This window comes from Sebastes fasciatus, chromosome 11 (assembly GCF_043250625.1).
Source record: "Sebastes fasciatus isolate fSebFas1 chromosome 11, fSebFas1.pri, whole genome shotgun sequence".
NCBI lineage: Eukaryota > Metazoa > Chordata > Actinopteri > Perciformes > Sebastidae > Sebastes > Sebastes fasciatus.
Window position 1 is genome coordinate 21,184,251 of NC_133805.1, and position 22,679 is coordinate 21,206,929.

Below are 22,679 nucleotides of genomic sequence, written 5' to 3' on the forward strand. Positions count from 1 at the left end.
GCTCACTTGTGGTGGGTTTTTATTTTTCATGTTTGGATATTCCACTGATTTAACGCATGAAGTTCAGTTTACATGTTCTTCAGATGTTCATATGTGAAAAGTATATTTTGATTGAACTCAAAAGTGTGCTATGATTTCTGCACTTAAATGGTGCCATTTTCAGTATACTGATTTTGTACTTGTACGTATAGTACAGCTTTAAATATACTTGACTGCACTTTTGATAAAATACATAAATTCACTCTCTTACTCAGAGTTAGATGAGTGGTCAAGAAAGCGAAATAAGCACATTTCCCAAAGTGTCCCAACTATTCCTGTAAGCAGTACAGCTTAAAATACACTTGACTACACTTGATAGTGCCATTTTGAAACACCATTATATTATAATTAAGTCTATTTAAATTTTGTACTCAATATTGACATACTTAAAATAGAACTTAAATTTACTAAATTGATATTACAGGTATTATATATACATATTCAAGTACATGGTAAAGTCCAATTATAGCAAAAAAAAGTGTAGTTAAATACAATTTAAGGGGTTTAACAGTTAAGTACACTTGAGTTTAGTCAACTATATTCAGGGATAGAAGCAACGAAGTACATTTACACTTGTTATTGTAAAAATGTTGTTTTTTTGTAAGCTACTTGTACTTTTTAAGTGTTTTTTTTATTCTATTTTATTATTATTTTACTTTTAGGGATGTATTTTCTCAATTATTGTACTTTGCTACATTCCAAGTCTATTACAGAGTAAAAACAAAAGTAACATGGAAAGGTCTTGATACACCACATAAGAATTGAACAAAAGAAAGGAGATAAATCAGCAGCTGCAGGTGTTCTGTTCTGTTCACCTGTCTGTCAGGGTCATCATTTGGAGCCAGGGTCGAGGTCCCGCCCACACACCCACCAATCAGCCAATCACAAGCCGAGAAGGTCCACAGCTTGTTAGCATGTTATATATACTGTATTACTACAGGCAGCCACCAGGAGGCGATCCAGATGTTTGGTCTTAACTTTTGGAGAGCTGTCATGTCGTCCATCTTTATATACAGCCTATGAAAATGCTAAATATTTATGTAATTATGTGTTATGGTTAGCATTATCGTAGTTAGCATTATTTTATCGGCCCCTAAGCCAGGGGTCAGCAACCTTTACTATCAAAAGAGCCATTTTAGGCAAAAAAAAACAAAAAAACAATCTGTCTGGAGCCGCAAAACATTTGAGCATTGTGATGAAGGTAACACAGTTTATAGTCTAAGTATATAGTATGTAAGTCTAATGCAGTGAGGGCCCAAGAGCAAATGTACTACGGAGTATTAGAGCCACATTGAGGGAAAAAACATCTGAGATTTCCAGAATAAAGTCGTAATATTACAATTAAAAAAGTCGTAATATTACAAGAATAAAGTCATAACTTTATGAGAAAAAAAAGTCGTAATATTGCGAGAATAAAGTCATAACTTTACAAGAAAAAACGTCGTAATATTACAAGAATAAAGTCATAACATTACGAGAAAAAAATCTTAATATTACGAGACAAAAAGTCGCAATATTATGAGAATAAAGTCATAACTTAACAAGAAAAAAGTCGTAATATTACGAGAATAAAGTCATAATATTACGAGAAAAGCTAGAGAGCAGCTAAAGAGAGTGCACGTGGCTCCAGAGAAGCAGGTTGCTTAGAGACCCCTGGGCTTGACAGTACCACCAGGAGGAGAGGACGTTAAGTGACGCCAATCAAACACACCCACGTGTTACGTCACAAACAGGTGCACATCCTTCTGTCTGACTAATTGCTAAATGCATGCTTGTGGTGATTTCAACATTTTTCTCAGGAACTTTTACCTTCATTAAGGTGTGAGAGGACTTTCTGCTTGTGACAATAATCCCTGACGTGTCTATAGAGCCTCGTTCAGACAAAACGTTTGAAAACTTTGAGGAGCTGCTGGACAGAGGAGCTGTGGACTGGTTGCTAGGACAGACTGGTCGTCTTCAGACCGGTGAGTATACCATAGAAGTAGCCTACAGCAACACACTCAACCTTTTTCCAGAGGAGAACCGTTAAAAAAAACGTATATTGCTAAGAAGTGAAACTCAATTGTTCCTTCTAATGCAACATCAGCGCCCTCCAGTAAAGCTACGCTTCCGCCATTTTGGACTGAAAAAGTACCGGACGCCAGTAAAACGTCCGACTAAAAAGTGCCCTACCAAAGTAAAACAAAATTATATATATTCTATTGTCATATATTCTACCGAAATGGCAGGTGTTGAACAGTAAAATATAAATACAATAAGCCAAAAAAAAGCGGCAGCAGCTGTTGTAAAAAAAACACCAGAGTTTCATCTCTTTGCTTCCAAACTCTTTGGATCTGTCAAAGCTGCTGCTATGGCAACATAGTTTTTTTTGCTTCAATATGTAGTGTGTTTGTGTGTTTGTGTGGCTGCTGTGGCTGTGAAGTTTAAATTGTTGATACATCTTTTTGTTGTCTGCTTTGCTGGTGTTTTATTCTTCTGTTTTTTTCTATAAAATGTGCCATGTTGTTTAGTTGATGTGGCTTAATATTGCTTGGTGGTGTACATTTTTATTTGTGGTTGTCATGTTTGTAATAGTTTTGTCCTCTTCTCTGGTTGAATAAGTAATGATCAGTCGTGTGCACAGGTTGCAAAGTGTCTATAAAGGAATATATTGTTGGTTTGGTCAGAGTGGCTCTGTGGTGTGATGTGTATAGCCTAGTTGACATGTTAATGTACTTTATTTTGTAGCCTAAATGCCTTCTGTAATTTAATAGGTCTACCTTATAGCATAATCATCATATGCATTTTTTTTCTTTACCCTCCTTTCCCTTTTAAAAATGTAAGGCAGTACTGTTTACTCTGGGTACATTTTAACTGACCTACTTTTCACTTTTACCTAAGTACATTTTTACACAATTTTACTTGTAGTAGTAAATGCCTTTAGATTTTATTTGTTTACACGTATAAAAAAAAAAAGGTACAAGATATTACATAAACAACAACAAATGTGATGTAGAGGTGCGAAAAAAAACAACTCAGAGGGGCTGGATCAGGACACTCTCCAGTGCATACCTTAATCAATTATAAAAAGGGAATACAATATTTAGAAGGATGGTAAAGTGAGAGAAGAAGAAGTGAAATAAAAGGATAAGATTATACACACTAGCAGAAATCAATATATGCAAGTAGACAAAGTGATGAAATAGATTCACATTGGTATATCATCAATAGAAACTCATTATTGGTAATCAATTTATAGAGATAATCCATAAGGAAAACACTGTGGTGATAAAAACAAACAATTAACAGCTTTCTTAAATTGTTCTGGGAGAGATGGCAGAGCGATCCATATCACTGAACCTCGGTAAATTAAACCAAACTGCAACTGAGATGTTCGACACGTAGGAGGTCTGATTATTGATTATAGGAATACTGTTCATGTAAATATGAGGGAAAGGTCCTGTTCAAAGAGCTGGACACAAATAAAGCGATCTGTTAGTAACAGTCTTGTGTACTTGACTAAAATATTCTAGTACTCTTTCCATCCCTGACTATATGTCAAGTTGTAGCTACTAATCAATAAAATAAGACTTAAAGTTCATCTAATTAAAGATGCCATTGAATTGCATTATAAAAATAAAAATATCCAGCATTTCTGAAGTTTGACTTATTCTAGAGCAGGGTTGTCAAACATACGGCCCGAGGGCCAGAAGCGGACCACTGGATGACTTTGTGGGAGAGAGTGGGAGAATTGCATAGAAGTTATTAATTCAAATTTTTCATTAAAATGCACTGCTATTCCTATTGATCCACTGGGGGTGGCACTGTCCTAGTGAGAGTAACAGGTGCTTGATACACTATTATAGATCCCACATGCTTATGTACAGTACATGCTATGTGACAACATACTGTCAAGCCTAGGCTATGGTTCACGCAGGACCTGCCGGTGGAAAATGTCTTTGTTATAAGCTTTAAGTTCAGTGAATTCCTAATTTGAAACAGTAGTTTTCCAGTTTCATATTCTACCAAATAAAATTATATTTTTCAGTCAGTGTACTGCAAGGTCCAAAAAAAACGATTTTACACAACATCTTCCGTTTCAAAACACACATCTTGTGCATGTTACCTCTGTGTTTCCTGCAGTCAAAGGTAGGGCATTTCTGTCTGACATAAAGTACGTTATACCTAACATTTGTAATGCGTACAGCCTTGAGTTATTTATGTTCAGATAAGGGCCAGTTTTTTCTGGTTGTTGCAGCAAATCCATAAATCTATCAGAAAAAGCCATCATGTGAGGATGGATGGAAACTCTTTCTCTGTGTTATCAATTAAAATTAGCTGTGACAAAAAAAAAAAAAAAGGAGGTCATGACAAGGATAGCAGATTGGATCTGCTTGCAATGACTCATTTGCCTCCTTGACCATGTCGGAAATACTCGGAGAAGAAAACCATCTAACAAATATGAAACACCAAAAAAAACAGAGCCGTTACAATGATTAGAAGAGGCATAATGTGATTGTGACCTTTATTTTTGTGCCAAACATTTACGGAGAAACAACACATTTTCAAAATGAACTGCACACACTGTGAGAAATCAACCTGATAAACAGCAACAGAACTGTTTGGGCTCTTAACAAATTAACTTAATAATAAAAGCACAGAATTGGTTATGACTTGGTCTTTACCGGGTGCCATTTTTGTAGTCGAATCTCGTCCACATTAAACGTGATCATCACAGCAGTCCCATTAACTTTGGTGCAAGGCGTGACCTGAGAGTCGAGGCTGTAGGTCCCCCTGCTTTCAATACTTAATGTGCTCTCTAATTAGCAATTACATTTTAGATAATGGTATATAAACCGCTGCATGCCTGTAATTGGTCATGAGAATTTTAATGGATACTACGCAAATCAAATGGGACTATGTCGTTATTGGTAATTATAAGGTGAGAAATTATCCCATTATTGCTTACTTGCCAAGCTGTCTGATGAATGTAAAAAAAAAAAAAAAAACCTTACAGAAATTTTTTTTTTACCTCTTCACACACAAAAACTACTAATAGAATAATCACTCCCGTTTTCAAACAAAAATATTTTTCATTACACCAGAACAAAATGAAAGCACTAGTATATCTTATCTATTTAACAGACAGCAGTGGAGTTTTGATCTACAGAGTTCCCAGTGTCAAGATACAGTACAGCAAGAGGGTGCTACAATAAACCAAATTAAACTGAATCATATGAGAACAATACATATATATCACTTTTATATTGAATAGAATTAATATCAACAACATTCAACTCAAGCTTTTGGAAATACTAAATGATGCATTCAAAGTAAGATGAAACGAAATCTCCAAAAAAGTCTGTGACAGTAAAGCATGAAGAAAAAGTGTGACATCTATCAGTGATGTGCTGTTTTCTCTTTTTCTCTCACCGTGGAATGTTTTTTTATAGAAATACATCGTTGTTTTTGGGTAAATGTTTACTGTGCCAGAAAACTCACAGAAGTCCTAATGTGATGGGGTACGTTGGCACTTAAAAGCCACCACTATCAGGGAAGTTCTGCAAGCAAATTGTACTTTTGATTAAACAGGATTTACATAACAAGTCCAGTCCACAATACAAATTATTGTTTTTGTTTTTTTTTCACTTGAGGACTGCAGACTAAGGTGCTTTGTTGGACACTTCTACAGTCCAGGATACAAAAGGCTTCAAAATCCTCAGCGATTCTGATTTGCATTGCTGTCGATAAAAAAAATGCAGTTCTATACAGAATTAAAGATTTGTCTCAAGGCCATCTAATTGATTAATATTTTTTTTTTCTTTTCCTTTTGTCAAAATATTTCCGGACTTGATCACCTGGGACATCACCTCCAGTGATCAAAAGATGTGAAGTAAAGTCAGGAACACCCAACACATATACAGTATATTCATGCATTATTGACTGAACATCTCCCTTTCACCAGGCCCCCTCCAAAACAAAGCTGAACACCCGTCATCAGTTTGATCATTATTCCAAACCTCTGATATGATTAATTAAACTAAGATACTATTTGCATCAACAATGGGAGGGACACCATGGAGAGGAGACAACACTTTTATCATATCAAGTAGGATGTAAGCTATTCATATGCAAAGTGAGGAAACACATAAGCACCCTGTAGAAAATGTTACATCAAAAAGGTGCCCTGTAGAAAAAATGATGAACCAATCGAGTCTCTCAATGATCTCTTGTAATAGGAAGGTACAAAACATGTTGACTGATAAACAGAAGAGTGCCCCATTCATGATTATGCAAGAAGGTCTTATACTCTTTAACTGAAAATGTTAGGATGTGGCCTTATTTGACTTTCAGTGCTCCTTTTCTGACACCGATAGTATAGTTAAAGCTTCTAGAAAAAGCTGCAATAAAAGTTTTCATCTTAGCATGATCATATTTTAACAAATATAATAAGAACTTTGTTTTTTATACAATTTTTGATCTGCACATTTCTGCAGAAATCCTGACATTTGTGATAAAATCTGAATCTCAAAATGGGTTGCTGAAACCATTTAGTATACTTTTTACATTTTTTTTTTTTGATATACAAATCAAAAGAAAATGTCAACAAAATCTAACAACTCGTGACAATCATAACATTATTATCCAATATCATCTATATGACGTCACTTTCCGTTACAGTTTTGCCATCAAGATTTAATGGAAATAATGCTACATTTGTACTGAAAAAGGGTGAAGAAGAGCGTTTCAGCAGGCGCTGCTGCGCCCATTAAGAGTGGATATCAGTCATTTCTCTCTGTAATACAGCAAATATGCTTTCAGTGACTCGGGCAGCGGTAAAGCCATTATTTGGTCTCTCAACACGTTCACTTGCTTGAGGATTTCAATGTCTCCAACGTCTCTTTCCTCCTCCTCCTCCACCTCCTTGTGTTCCTCCTCGGCGTGCTCCTCCTCCTCGCTTTCCACCATTTGGGGGATCAGCTGGTTGCCTACAAAAACGTAGGTGTTGATGCGTCGCCGTCGGCAGCGCCTGCGTTTGCGCTTCTGGGGAACTCTTTGCACCATCCCTTTCCCCTGACTGTCCTCGTTGGCCAGGTTCCTCAGCGTGCGGCGTATGTAGATCCGAGACAGATCCTGAAGGCTGCGGACGGTCACCGGGGCTGAGGACAAAGAGAGAGAGGACACGGTCCTTCAGGGCGATGCACAACAAAAAGAAGAAAAAATCCATACAACTGCACCAGTCCTTGAACTAGGTCAGCATAAACAAGTGAGGCCATCAAAGAGAGAACTGTGTCTCAGTATTTCAAGGAAAGGGAACAACTGGAGCAGCTGCAGGGCTGAGCTTCATGTGTCAAAGCAAATATCGCTGTCGGAATCGTCTCGTCACATCACTTTGAATGTACCGTCTGACTTTGAAATATTGCCTGCTTTACACTTCAAGACCAGTTAGGCATAATAAAACACAAAGAGGTTATTTTTTTTTTCTTGTTTTGTTGAGGCTGGAGAACTTACGCAGCTGGACAGCATCGGGCTTCTCTCCATCAGCTCTGCTCTGCTGGACCAAGGGGGCAAAGGACACCGCCAAGATGTTTTTGCTCTCCCATGTGCACTGGCCAGTCCTGGTTATCTGGGTCAGCTGCATAAAGAGACCTCAACTCAACACTTATAAAATATGAAATACTGTGTGAAAATAGGGAGCAAGAACTAAGCACAGTTTTCTCCATAATCTATATATATGGTTTTTGCTTATTGTGCATCTTGTGAATTTGCCACCTGGGTAGGCTTTAATTCTTATGTCTCTCTGTATGACTATCTACAGATACACAATTATCTCTGTATAAATAATGTTTGCTTATTAAACAACATTCACACATCTAATGATTTTTACTCCATATTCCACGTGTTCATTATGGGTGGCAGATGTAAACACACTGTGTAACCAAAGATAAACCTTTCCCCCTGGAGGAGAAATGAGCCCCTTTTCATTTGCATACATGCTGCTGTGTCAAACAGGTGCATGAAAAATTAACTCACTTTCCACACCTGCTTTGTACGTGAGCAAATTACTGCTGACGGGCTTAAAGAGCAATCTGAAAGACTTTGGGACTTTGAGTCTGAGCATCTACAAGACAGTGAAGTTGTGTTTTCAAAAGGTTTACAAATGACTGGACCAGACACTGAGGGTGGGCGATATAGATACAATCTTTTATCGTAGCACATGTAAAGTCATAGTTGACTAAGATTTCTTTAGATAGTCTTTAGTTTTTTTCATGCTGAATGATTTATTTCTAAGAAACTTATGAGCACATCTCTGGTAAACACTAGATTTAAAGTGTTTTTTGAATGATTCTTTGTGGAGAACCTCAGTTTTACAGATCTGTCAATCAACTAATCGATTTAGTTGACAAAATCATATCAGTGTTAGTCGACCAAGAATTTCTTTAGTTGAGGACTGTTCTATTTATTACATTGATGCAAAGTCGTACAAAATAATTATTACTGATAACATTCATTTAATCAGTTTTCAATCTCTAAAAAGGCCCAAAATGAAAAGTTTGTAAAAATCTAGTATTGCCGTCAATTAGTTCTGTACTCAATGATTTCATATTACCAGATATATTAAAGAAATAGCTACTATGGTATAAACAGTACTGAAAAATCAATTAATCTGAAAATTCTTTTCTCTAGATATCAAATCTACTATAATACAAGACAAGGAAAAACACTGACATTTGTTGTTTGACTAATTAATTATTTGGCTAATTGATGAAGTTATAGTACACACTAACACTACGGTAAATCATATCACCCAGCCCTATCAGACACATCATGAAAATGTCTGGTGGTGTGAGTTAGACATGTGAGACATGGCCTTCAGTAGATGACAAATATCTGGTGGCTCAGGCCATAATAAGTAATTACCAGTCCGCAATGTGACAGTTATCAAAACACAATTAACCCACAGGAGGCTATGGACTCATCGTGCATGATAATAAAGGGAGTGTATATCTTAGGGGGGCATACGACAGGTCCATTAATACCAGCAGGTACTGAAGATGAAGGCAGATGTATGGTTCATCCATTCATAGCCATCTTTAATGTACTTCATTCAACCTGATAATGCTCACTGACAGAGTGCAAGGTCTCTACGTGATTTATTTTGTCTTTCAATAAAGCCACAACATAGAGGTTTACATTTTTTCTCTTTTAACTGGCCATGTCTAAATTTGCATTTTGTTGCACATCAGGAGACCCGTCTGTTAAACTCCTGAAATTTAGAGACGACACAACGGTAATCTGCTTCATCTAGGACTAGGACTAGGGCTGTCGACTAACACTCAGGATTCTGTCGATTAATCAATTAGTTGATTTAATCAACAGATCTGTAAAACTGAGCTTCTCCACAAAGAATCATTCAAAAGTACCACTTTAAATCTCGTGTTTGCCAGAGATGTGCTCATAAGTTTCTTAGAAATAAGTCATTCAGCATGAAAAAATCATAAAAATGACAAATCGACTAAAGAAATCTTAGTCGACTAAAACCAATACGACCAATTACTCGACTAATCGACTAGGAGGGGAGAGATCTAGCTGGGACGATGACGAGTCTGCGCACAGACGGGAGGTTGAACAGCTGGCCCTCTGGTGAGGTCAGAACAACCTGACTATGATTTGCCCCAAACTGCATGTGATTATCATAAAGTGGGCATGTCTGTAAAGGGGAGACATTGGGTATTGACATCTGTGTACATTGAGAGCAATGCAATACAATGTATGTATACACATACTTGGTGATTCTGATCGATTAGGGATCATAAATGACCACGGCTAAAACTTTTAATTTTTTGCTTTCAAGAGTGCCTACTAGGGGTGTAATAATACATCGATCTGGATTGATATATTGATTCAATGATCAGAGATCCAATATCAACAATACAATGTGAAAACATCGATACAGATCGTCTTTAAGATACGCCGTTATTTTGAAATTCATCATATCATATTGATCGCAGGCCCCTGAATTTAATCAAATCTAAATCGCATCTTGGCAGACTGCGATATCAATACATATTGTATCATTGTCCAAAGAATCTATATAATATCGTATTGTGATGAAACTTGTGATTTACATCTCTAGCACCTACCAAAATGAACATTAAGGTAGAGTATGTTTAAGATGACATCTACTGTATATTATGCAATACATTATATAATAACTAACATACAAGATGAGTGGAAAGGAGGGCTTGTTGCATCTAGCACATCAGTACCCAGCTATGTCTTTGAAGATACTGATAACAGATACAGCATTTTCAAAAAGCTCAGTTTTTCATGTATTACATGTTTCCTATTTTGTCCACTCTGGAGAGTAATTTTAAAAAGCTTGTTCTTTTTTTTTTTTTTTTAGAGGTGGGAGAGTGTCTTGGTGCTGATTAAAGGCCACAACAAAGAGGGAAAAAAACAGATGTGTTTTGAAAATTGTTCACATTGGTGTGGACATGGCCTGAGTGGATATGTAGCGCTTTTGTGCTGTTTAGGTCTCTGATCAAAATAATGTGTAATTATTTTTCTCCATCATGATTCATAAGTGTGGGCAGGCCGTTTTCATTCTGACAAAAGCCTTCCACCTTCTTTAAAAAACACAGCATAACATCTGATTTCTTTTAACAATTTTGCACTCCCTGAACTCACTCAAGCCTTAAATAACTGACTACATGAAATCTCGGGTTAGAATGTTTAATCTTAGTCAAGTGTTGCCAAAATCCCTGACCATGACTGTCAAGATCTTTACCCTCCTTACTGGAAAAAGTCAAACATTTTCTCCACCAACTTTCCAGAATATTCTAAATGCCCTCTTACCTGCCCCACAGTCCGTCCACACTCACACATCCACCATTTTAAATAAAACATTAATTTATACAGCCCTGTGTGTGTGCTCCTTACACCACGGCTGCTCAAATCCAGGGGCAGTTGAGGCTCAATAATGCATGTGAAAGTTTCATAACCAGACTTGTAGGTCAAAGCTATTTTACCTTGTGTTCCCTCATGTGTTAGCATTTTCAATAGCAATCACGAATGTGTTGATTCTGTGGCATTGTGATGGCTTGTAGCACTTACTTGATCCTCTATAGGCATCACCAGAATGCCTCCAATTTTCAGCAGTACTTTCATGTAATTTTCATGGTCTTTCTGCACTCCTGCGCCGCAGTAGATGCGATCGTATTGGTGACTGTCTGCTGAGATTTCGAGGCAATTCCCCACCACGAAGACGGGTTCACAGAACTCAAACCTGTGAAAAGAGAACAACAAGTATAGAGGATGAAATACATTAAACAATGATGGAAAACTGTTTTTTTCAGGCTCATCACATTTGTGAGCTGTGAATTATGCAGATTAGATGAGTAAGATTTAGAGATTTGAATGTATTTAATTTGCAAGACAAAGTCATATGGTCCACAAGAGCAAAAATGGCAGGAACAACTGTTACTAGTGCCTGTGGTTTCAACTGATATGATTTGTGTTAAAAGGAATAAACTATAATCTTATCTAAAGCTCACTCATTAAAATACTTTATCTTTAATAATTGTTGCTTTTACACAGAATAAACAAACAAGATATTACATAACATTAGTGAGCTTTAGAGGTGCTGGTAGACAGATATTGTTACGTTCGGACAGTCAGGCTTCTCTAAGTTTCCACTCTTTATGCTTAGCTAGGTTATAATTTAGGGAGAGATTTGAGAGTGGTATCGATCTTTTCATCTAACTCATCTCACATCTAATCAGTGTATTTACCAAAATGAAATATTCCTTCAAAGCAGTGTTTCCCAAACTTATTTCTGGTGACCTACTTTTTAAAAATGACAAACCATTCCGACCCAATTCCCAATAGGCCTTATCTATAAATCGTGAGAAGAGCGAAGTTGTGCGCAAATGAACATTCCTGACCATTTTTACTGCCACCTCCGCATCACCTCATATTATCTTGAATAGGTAAACCAGCCATTTCAAGGAAATAGAGGTTTGATAAATCACAAGTTTATTTTATGCATGCATTGAAAACATATACATGTTTAATACTTTATAAATGAGACCAAATAAATGCATTTAGGCAGAGTTAACATTATTATCAGTAAAACCAACAGAATGTATGCTAGCCTTTCATATTAGATTCAATGTTAAAAGTAGACTACAATTACCAGAACAATACGAACAGTCAGGCTCCCTCATGTGGCTCAAGATGTACTGCAGATATAAATGTTAAATAAAAGACTATGGAAGAATATTCTGCAAATTGATTTGGCGACCCTAATAAAATCTCCCGACCCAGTATTTGGGAATAACTGCTTTAAAAGCATGTACTTACTTATCAAAGCTGTCACTATTCTTTATGAAATCATCCAGTTTCTCTCTGGCATATTCAACCACGTCCTTATGGAGCTCAACTCCGTGGTTCACACCAAACGGCCCTTGGAAAAAAACAAAAAACACAGCAGGAACAATATTTTCATTAAAAACAATCCCGACAAAGCATTACCAACTACCTATTGTGATTTCATGTAGAGCTGAAACAATTAACAGTTTTACTGATAATACAAGACAATAATCTGCACCTATTTTGCTACTCGGATAGTAATTTAAAGGAACAATGTGTAATATTTTGGGGGATCTAATAGCAGAAATGGAGTATAGTATTCATAACTATGTTTTATTAGTGTGTAATCCCCTGAAACTAAGAATCGTTTTGTTTTCGTTGGCTTAGAATGAGCCCTTCATATCTACATAGGCAGTGGGTCCTCTTCACAGAGTCCGCCATGTTGCTCTGCCATGTTTCTACAGTAGCCCAGAACGGACAAACCCAACACTAGCTCTAGAGAAAGGCTTTCACATTTTTACTTTACCCGAAGGTCACTGTAGTTCTCCGACACGCTTATGAAACTGCGGTAACGTGAGCCGCAGAGTGCAAAACCGTGGTATCACCCGCCTCCTAAAGTAGAGTTATTATGGTAAGGATGTCCTCTGAGCAAGGCGAACGGCGTTACCACGATTTTGCAATCAGCAGCTCACGTTACCACAGTCATAGAAAGGGAGGAGTGAGAGGAGGGGTATTCAGTTGGTTGCAATCTGCAACCACACCACTAGATGCCACCAAATCCTCCACACTGTACCTTTTTATGTAATTTTTCTTGCAAAATTGTGCTTATTTTTTCTTTATTTTATGTGATAATCAACTGAATATTCGTGAGATTTAGACTGTTGACATAACAAGCTATTTGTAGATGGTCCCCTGGGCTTTAGGAAGTTGTGATGGGCATCTTTCACTACTTTTTCCACATTTTACAGACCAAACAATTATTCTATAAATCAGGAAAATAATCATTGCTGTCCTATTATCACGGATGCTGATTTGTAGACACATGGTGCACTTTTGTTGTAAATTTGTTTAACCTAGATTTTACAGAACATCTGAGCACTTCCCACACATGAAAAAACACAGCTGGGTACACTTTGCTTACCTATGATAAGGCCAACCATTGTGCTCAGGTAGCCAGTCCCACTGCCCAGATTGAGGAAAGAAAGTCCTGGCTGCAGTTTGAGGGCCTCCATCACCTCAGAGTATATACACGGAGCAGACAGGTGGATGTTGCCATGCTTCCACGCCAAGTCTTTGTAGGCACTGTCCCGGTAGCCATCCAGATAGTAGTCACCGCGGTCTATGGCCCGAAAAGCCTGTTCCACCTTTTCTGTGCGAATATACTGGGCCTCCTTCAGATTATCAATGAGGTCGTCATTGTCCTCCCCAGCGCTCACGGCTCCCCCCATGGTGAAAAGAGAAGAGAAACACAGGGGCCGAACTCGTACTCAGGATGAGCGATTCCTCCTCAGACTGGCATGGAGATGAACAGCTGACCTGAACGATGCTGCCGCTGTGACTCCTCAAGCGTCGGCTCAGACTATGGTCATGTCCGGGCAGCAAGTGACCTGAGGAAAATTACACAAACACGTCAGGGCGACATGCCGGCTAGGGAACACAGCATCTGCACAGATTTAAGATGCTAAGATTTATGAATCTCCCCCACAACTGGGATTGTCTTTTTGATGGAAAAATTATCAACTGTGAAAGAAAGACTTCATTATAGTGCAGAGTTTTTCCAAATTAATTCCCTTCAGGATTGAAACGGTTTTGTAAAAGACTCAATAAAATACAATATATTCACCAAAAGGTTATTTTTGAAAACAATCCAGTAATACAACATTAAAGTTCTTATTGATAAAAATTTTAGGTGGACGAATATTTAAAAAAAAAAAATACATCCACATAGCCTTTAGAAAGGTGCTGAAAAGTTCCTGAAAAAAATTACTATTGTGAATTAATCATTTAAAAAAATGTTGGCGGGTCCAAAATGAATGTTTTGTTTATCCCTGTGGAAGATATCTGACGTTTGGTTCCCACTTCTAACAAGGCTTGTCAGCCAATAGTAAAACGTTGTAGGTATGACGTGGTATCTCTGGGTTGTCAGTTAGTGTTGAAAAAAATATATAAATGGCTGAGATTGGTGGTAAGTGCCTGGCAACGACTTGTTGTGAAGTAAATGCAATGGAACGGGGGAGGGAGCATGCGACATCTAGTGGCTGAATGTTGTCAATTACACCTAGGGCTGCACAAATAATCAACGCTTTATCTAAATCGCAATATGGCCTACCGCAAAGGCGAAATGTGTGTCCAAATACCATTTAAAATTAAATATTGTGGTGCTGCAGAGATGTCCTAGCCTAAACAACACCATATTCTACACACTTAAGAAAACATCTTTGTTTGGTACAGATCCCCGCAAAAATCGCACCATAATCATTTTAATGTTTTTCAGTGAAAATGAGAATAATGATGTAAAAATTATCGTTCCCTCTAATATCGCAAATCATATCGCAATAGCAATATAAGTCAAAATTATCGCAATTACATATTTTTTCAAAATCGGGCAGCCCTAATGGCACTTTTTAAGGCATTTTAATTTGATAATATAATGTGTGACCTTTATATAGGGAGCCTTTAGATTACTATATTGCATATCACTTTATCTCCACTGTACAGAGATTAACACACACTTCCCTTATACCAGTTGTTTACTCTTATTCAATGTATAAATTGGCCTTTTTTTGCAGACATTTTGCTGGCTCACTAGCATGGCTTTATGGAGCAGAGCCATCATTAATGTAATTTGTTACACCTGTGATTTTCCTGCAAATATAATACAAAATGTGTTGTGAAAAAGCTCCATTCATCATGCTATGTCCTACATGCACCGTGTAATGGGCTGTACACTGTATATAATGTTCTTTCAGAGCTGAAACGATTAGTTAAATTGATTAGTCAAATGCCAAGAATTCCCCGCTTCACTCCACAGGGTCAATTAAAACTGATCTCAGCTGACCTCAGAGGCACTTACATTGTGAATACTGGCCACTGGCTTTAATGTGTAATACTATTAAGTACCACATCGTAGCAATAAAGAGGAAATTCCTACCACATGCTGCTTTTTAAACATTTTATAGATGCTTTGATGACTAAAATAACCCCACACTGGCACACAGTGAAAGGGTATATAGCTGGAGATGCAGCCGAGGGAGACACGTCTTGAATTCCCTCTCTGCTTCCTCAGCATCTCCACATCTGACTCAGCTAATACAGATTAAATTCAGAGGTGACTTTGTAGTGGGAGGCCTGGTGAGGTAATTTTCCATTGGCTCTTTCTCGCAGGCAAAAAGAATCATTGATTCTTCTCGCCATCACTGATTGTACAGCAGTGTATTTTTTTATCCTAGTTTCCCCCTCTCTACTCTCTCTGTAATGCATACTCCTTTGAGTTGCCTGCATTTGAAAGAAAAATCCAGGAAAATGGGTCAGGCGAGGTATTGTACAAGAAAATTGCTTTTGAGCACTGCTGTACAGTCTTACCAATGATAAGCCTCAGTCTAGAAAGAAGGGTCATCATTCACCCACTCCTTTAAGACTAATCAAAAAGCACCAGCTAGGTAATATAACATTTGTTGCTATGGTGAAGCTAACAGGAATCGACTGGTAAACACACACTGGGTGTCCTGGGTTGACCCCTGATGTGTGTGTCAAGTGCATTGATGCCATGTCAGGTCATGACTGGCTGCTATGACCCAGCTAGGGACAATTCTGTGAACTACGCAGGATGACGAAACATGTAACAGATCCTCTGGCAACACCAGAATCAACCCTAGTGCTGTAACTGAATACCAGAGGCCTGTCTAGGCAGCGCACTGGCATGTACACACTGCTGATCAGCACACAGTGTGAGGTAAACTGCTAATCCTCATGGTTACCAGCTTTTACAGTGTGAAGTCAGACATTTTGTCAGCTAATTTGCAGTTCTGTCAGCAAAGAAAATCCCATCCATACCTCTGTGGCAAAATGCTAGAGCGATATCATTATTATTAGTAGCAAAATAATCATATGTGGATCAATAAATCTCATAATAAATCTACTGTCACAAGTCTCACATTTGCATTTTTTATGTAACTAGGGCTGCAACTAAGAATAATTGTCATTGTTGATTAATCTGATTTATTTTCTCAATTAATGGATTAGTTGTTTGGTTTATAAAACGTCAGAAAATGGGGAAAAATGTCAATCACTGTTTTTCCAAAAGCCCAAAATGACGTCCTCAAATGTCTTGCTTTGTCCACAACTCAAAGATATTCAGTTTACTGTCATAGAGTAGTAAAGAGACCAGAAAATATTCACATTTAAGAAGCTGGAATCAGAGAACGGGACTTTATTTTTCTTAAAAAATTACAAAAACGGATTAATTGATTATGAACATAGTTGGCAATTCATTTAATTTTTGACAATTAACCGATAAATTGAGTAATCGTTGCAGCTCTAGTTGTAATGACAGCACATTTGGCTTGATTTGTGCTTAAAGCTACAATAGGCATACAGATCTATATTTTTGATTAATAATTCCCAAATGTTTTCATAACGACTTGTAAATCCTGCCTGTGAATTTGCATTTCTAGGGGCCAGTGAGTGAATGCTTTGTCCCATATTCACTGCAGCAAAAATGTGAGCATGTTAGGTTTACATTAAAGGATACGATACTGGATAAAAGACTTGGGAAGGTGTAATTAATAAGGCCCGTCTGTATGGAAAATATATTCAGCAACAATTTTCTCTGCCATGTCAAATGTATTATTAATACAACAGGTGAGCAAATATGCTTTACAAATGCAAATTTCATGGAAGTGCTCATTTGTTTCGCTACAGAGGTACCTGAATTGAATATGTTATTGAAGTCATATACAGCAGAGTATTCCTCTGTGTTGTGTTTCTCTCCACACTGAGTAAGATGAAAAACACCTGTACACTGTATTATAATTCAAAACAACATTCCTGTAATAAATATTACCTTTGTTACATTTGCACTAATTTTTAAGCCATGCTGAGTCCTCATCTAGTGCCACCAGCAGGTCAAATCTTCCACTTTATATTTCATGACACGATACGTCAAAAACTAATGACCCAATTCCCATTAAATCTGCCGTGGATATCCATGGCCTGCAGAAGATAAATCATAATGATTTTAGTCACACAATGACCTTTTTTTCTAGCACCACTGTTACATTGAAATGTCCAATTTTACATAATATTCAGTATGTCAATCAGTGGAATATGGTGATGTTTGCTTCATGTTATTATTAATGACCTATTGATCCCACCTCTAGTGTCAACCCAGGGGAAACCTTTTAAATGTAATGTCTCATATTCCAAAGGGCAAATAATCACTGTAGCAAGTTTATGCTTTAATATAATTTTTTGACCCCCATGACCATAGGCCATTTTTACACCGGCACAAACTAGCTAGTCAGTTGACTATCCATTTTTTAATGCACTATAGACCATTTCACAATGTGTCCCAGTTTATTTCCTGTTTCAGTGCATGTGAATGGCTGCCTCTGAAATAACATAGTATGCACTACATACCCAATATGTGCACTATCGTTCAACATACTTTTGTGTGAACAAACGGTATGCATCTTTTTAGACGCACTGAGCAGTAATTTACATCGTCACTTCCTGAAAACCTCTTTGCCAGTTGGAGGCAGCGGTTTTCTCACGACTTAACCACTTGAACGCCAAGCATATTGTCTACAGGACTTCATGTTGTAATCACAACCGTACGAGTTTCATATGAAGGCACCAATACTGTTTGGAATTAGTATGGAATTTTGGACGCAACCAATGACATAAGCTGACAGGAAGTGAACGTGGACCCAAGCTGTTGCCTAGCAATGCAATTACGTTGAAATGGCTGATACAGAGACAAATGTCTACTTAAAAAAACAAACATTTTGCCATTACAGTGGTAGGTCTTCCTCTCCAGTTATAAAGTTTTGTGCAATGTTAGTGGTAGAATCAGATCAGAACTTTCATTTCCATAACTACACAAGATGTCCCATAGTCTAATGAGTCGCTCACTATAATGACCCCTTCCTTTAGTACCATCCTCAGACTGGAATATAAGAATGATGGCCATGAAAACCTCTGAAGATTTGTATGCTCCGCAGCGGATACATGCTTTTGATTTAGGTAACAATATGGCTTTAGGTAACAATATGGCTTTTCCTCTGACTCCATCCCCAGGCTATTGGTAGGGATCTAACGGTGCGATCAGACTGAATGAAAAGTGTATATGCATCTGTCTTTATTTATGCAACTTTGACCACTGGACTCTGAGTTAATAAGCTACAAACAGCCAGAGGATGTGATTGTAGAGATGTTTGTTGTACCAGGCTAACAACAGGGGCCGACTGCATGTGGGTGTGTTACCAGAACTCCATAGTTTCTCTTATTCTCCTCTGGACCCTCTCATTTTTGCTCCTATTGACTCTGTATATTAGCAAAAAGAGGTCATACAGTTTTGGGATAAAGGTGACAAACATTTTAAGCAAACCTGTCTTTCCCTCAATTTGTGGCACCTAGAACCGGCACCCGTTTGCGTTATGCTTGCATTACTTACATTTTATCATGTTGTTTTTTCTGATGTGATGTGAGAATGATGGCATTACAGTGCTGCCAGCAACGCCACGTACAAAATCACAAACCTTTTCTTTTGACTTATACGTACTGCAGCTGCCCTTACAAAATATGTACTGTTGCATGCAGTATGCATACAACTAGGAAATACTACTTCATCATAACATTGCACCTTGACCTTTGACCCTGTTGCTCATATATTCCGCTGCGCAGATGATCAGAGGGTCAGAATAGCCAGAAAGGCATGCTGGCTTTCATACTACAAAATGCGACCGGATGTAGTAGGACATCCTGGTATTTTTGTCATACTGCATTTGACATACTATGTATTGACGTACTAAATCTTTTTCTGGCATACTATAAATAGTATGGTAGTATGGGTATTGGAACGCACTGTAAGTGTTGTTAATCACTGTCAACACTGTCACAGAGGTGTTCATTCAACAAGAGATGAAGCTTATAGTGGAATAATTGATTAGTAGATTGACAGAAAATTAATTGGCACCAATTTTGATAACTTTAATTAATCCTTAGTCTTTTTTAAGCAAAAATACCAAATGAATTAGTTCCACCTTCTGAAATGTGAATATTTGCTGCTTTTCTTTGTCATACATGATATTAAAGGAACAGTGTGTAACATTTTGGGGAGGAAGCAGAAATGCAGATGAAATAGCAGAAATGGAATAAAATATTAGGCCGATACCGAGTACCGATTTGATACCGGTGTTTAATTAATAAGCTGTATGCCTCACTGTGTAGAAGTGATTGGGATCATTGTTTTATGTGTAAGGCAACATTGGGATTGACTTAATCATTGCTTTCCTAACTTTGTAAAACAAAATGTAACAAATAAATGCATGGATATAAATTTAGTGAATTGTTATTTATTATTAAATTAATATATTGTACGCCAGCAACTTGGCAAAAAAATCTTTAAAATTAACAGGAATTACAATTCAGGTGTAAACCTTTTTAATGCAGCAACAAATTGGTCATAACAGGAATTAAAATGCCAGTATATAATGTATTAAGTATATAAACATAGAATTGAATTGAATAGATCAGCCCCATTGTCACCGATACCCAATCCAGCTATTTCAGTCAGTATCGGCCCGATATCTGATCTGATATTGGTGATCGCCGCATCCCTATTTTGGACAGTTGATAGGACAAAATATAAATATTTCCTTGGGATTCAGTGAATTGCAATGAGCATTTTTTCACTATTTTCATATAGTTTAAAGACCAAACGAGAAAATAATTGGCAGATTAATTGATACTGACAATAATAATCAGTAGTTGAACCCCTATACTGTTTATTCAACAGTATGGTAGTTCAGTATGTGCATGATTTTCTAAGGTGTTTCTAATATTGCTGAACACACCTGTCAACTTTCAGAAACTACTACTTATAGCATTCGATGTTATGCTGTACATCATACAGATGTTCCCATATGTTCCTATATTCCCAATCAACTGACACTTGATGAAGCCAATCAGCTGTCTACGTGGTCACGTGCTGCAGTTGCCACACAGACAGTCAGCCCGTCAGCCAATCAGCTGCCTGGAAACACTTTTCTTCGCACTGCGTGTGACGATGGAGCAAAACAACAACAGCGTTTTCATGAAATGAAATGTTGTTATTAAAGCATCGCGGATTGTTTTTCTTAATAAATCCTGCCCCAAAGAAACCACATCTTGTGAGAAATACACAGCAGGAGTCAACAAGCATTCATTATTACACCGAGCTAGATGACATAAAACACGGAACAAAGACTGTGTTTGTTGTGCATTCATCCAGCTTTTGTCCACCATAAACGCAGCTCTCTCTCTCTCTCTCTCTCTCTCTCTATCTGCAGTGCGATTAACCTCAATCTTTTAGCAGCGGACTAGCTGAACCGGTTTGTTATGAAAAAGAGGCTGAAATATTGCAGCATGCTGGGAAAAAAAACGCCAAAACAAACAAAACATTCACGCAGCTTCTTCCGCAAAAGTCTCCACACGCATCAAAATGAAAGACGCGAATAAATGTGTTTGTTGACACGTTAAACAGTTTAAATATAAAGTGATTAACATCTCTACGAAAGGAAAACGTCATCTGAGTTGCCAGTGAACCTGACTAGCGTTAGCTTTAGTGGGCCTGAGTGCGCCATCATCAAAACACAGAGACAAAGCAGGTTAGGTAAGCTATAACCTCTTTATCCTGCCAAGCTACCAAAACAACACCAAACAGCGACTCTACACAGTTTAATAAAGCTAACACACATATTATTATGCTGCCAACTAACTCACATCTCAAAAAGGCGATAGTTAGCTTTAAAAAAAACAATACTCACAATGCCGTGTCGCATTAACTCGCACCTTGTTGTTAACTGGATGTAAGTGTTCAATGCGACGGTTGGTCAGTTGGTTCTTCCAGACGTTAGCAGCCTCCTTGTACTGGTTTTAACGGCTGGTTGCTAAGTGTAGTTAGCTGGTCTCCTAGTGACGAGGTGAAGTGAGTTAGTGACGGAGAGAGAGCCGCTGTGTCGAAGTGAAGTGAAGAGAAGAAAGAAACAGCTGAGGAGAGGATGTAAACACAGGTCACGTGGTTTAAAGTGTTGTCGATAGAGGGGGAGGCACTGTTGCTCATATCTATCTATCTATCTATCTATCTATCTATCTATCTATCTATCTATCTATCTATCTATCTATCTATCTCTATCTATCTATCTATTTTTCTCGTGGGATTAACTTCATGTAAAATCAAGATATACAGTGTCTCATCTCCCTCTTTTTGTTGAAGTCAGGGGCAGTTTGGTGAACAAAAAATACAAAATAATTGAAAATACAAAAGTGCAATTGCAAACAACTGATAAGCCAACAACTACCATTTGTCTATGTTTTCATTTCTTTTTGTTTTTTGTTGTTGCATTTAGCTAATGATTGAAACTGAAATGCCAGTTGAAGTGGTAGACAGCTAATATTCAAATCTGCCCCAAGCGTTACAGGAATATTCAAACTGTAAAACTGGTAGCAGCTTAGGATAAAACAGGAATCGGATGTTTTTTTTTAATTCACTCCTTCCTTTTTTTCTCCTCTTCATGCTAGCAAAAGTTAAAGTGACTGTTTGTAACTTCTTACACGTATAAATCAATCCGGGTCGGAGTCCCATGCGCTCTCGCGTGTGAAACCCGTCTTGCAAAACAGTGTAGGACGCGGGGAGACCGTAGCTTTGGTCTCTGCTCCTCTGCCTGCCTGACTTCACTCACAGCTTGCTCCGCCTCACGTGCATGCGCGCACACTCCACACTGCAGAAGAGTTAGTTTAGCTCTGAGAATATCTAGTGAATACACATCAGGCGACGTTTGTGCAGAAATAAATGCTGCAGCTCCTCCAGACCAGCTCCGCAACGTTATCGTCTCCGACCGGTTGCCGGTGTCTCCCTCCGGCCGCGGTCGGGAGGCTGAGGCAGGAAAAGCCAACACTAGTATCAGCATTGATTCATGAAGAGACCTTCGTCTGGTCAGCTAACATTACTGCCAAGCAGGTGAAATATAGAGTGATATTGTGGTTTTAGCTGATGTGTGTCGCCTCACTGTTGATGGATGCTCGCT

General features: G+C 37.9%; 1 protein-coding gene across 4 annotated transcripts; it reads right to left on the reverse strand.

Moving 5' to 3' along the window:
* Positions 1-4,531: 4,531 nt before the first annotated feature.
* On the reverse strand, positions 4,532-21,681 carry pcmtd1 (protein-L-isoaspartate (D-aspartate) O-methyltransferase domain containing 1). Of its 4 annotated transcripts, XM_074651537.1 has the most exons (7): positions 21,420-21,681; positions 20,592-20,668; positions 13,535-14,000; positions 12,385-12,487; positions 11,137-11,308; positions 7,531-7,654; positions 4,532-7,178 (listed from the first exon to the last, which is right to left on the reverse strand). In XM_074651537.1, exons 3-7 carry the CDS (start codon positions 13,839-13,841, stop codon positions 6,805-6,807), a joined length of 1,080 nt encoding a protein of 359 aa, XP_074507638.1. In that variant the 5' UTR covers positions 13,842-14,000; positions 20,592-20,668; positions 21,420-21,681; the 3' UTR covers positions 4,532-6,804. The 4 variants fall into 4 exon arrangements, with proteins under 4 accessions (XP_074507638.1, XP_074507639.1, XP_074507637.1 ...); XM_074651538.1 differs by lacking the exon at positions 20,592-20,668 and having other exon boundaries at positions 21,445-21,681; XM_074651536.1 differs by lacking the exon at positions 20,592-20,668.
* Positions 21,682-22,679: the final 998 nt, after the last annotated feature.

Coding starts and splice junctions, on each gene's coding strand:
- pcmtd1 (XM_074651538.1), bottom strand. CDS start 13,841: ATGGGGGGAGCCGTGAGCGCTGGGGAGGACAATGACGACCTCATTGAT. Junction 12,488..13,534: donor AATGGTTGGCCTTATCATAG/GTAAGCAAAGTG, acceptor TTTTTTTCCAAG/GGCCGTTTGGTGTGAACCAC. Junction 7,179..7,530: donor GCCCGATGCTGTCCAGCTGC/GTAAGTTCTCCA, acceptor CTTTGTCCTCAG/CCCCGGTGACCGTCCGCAGC.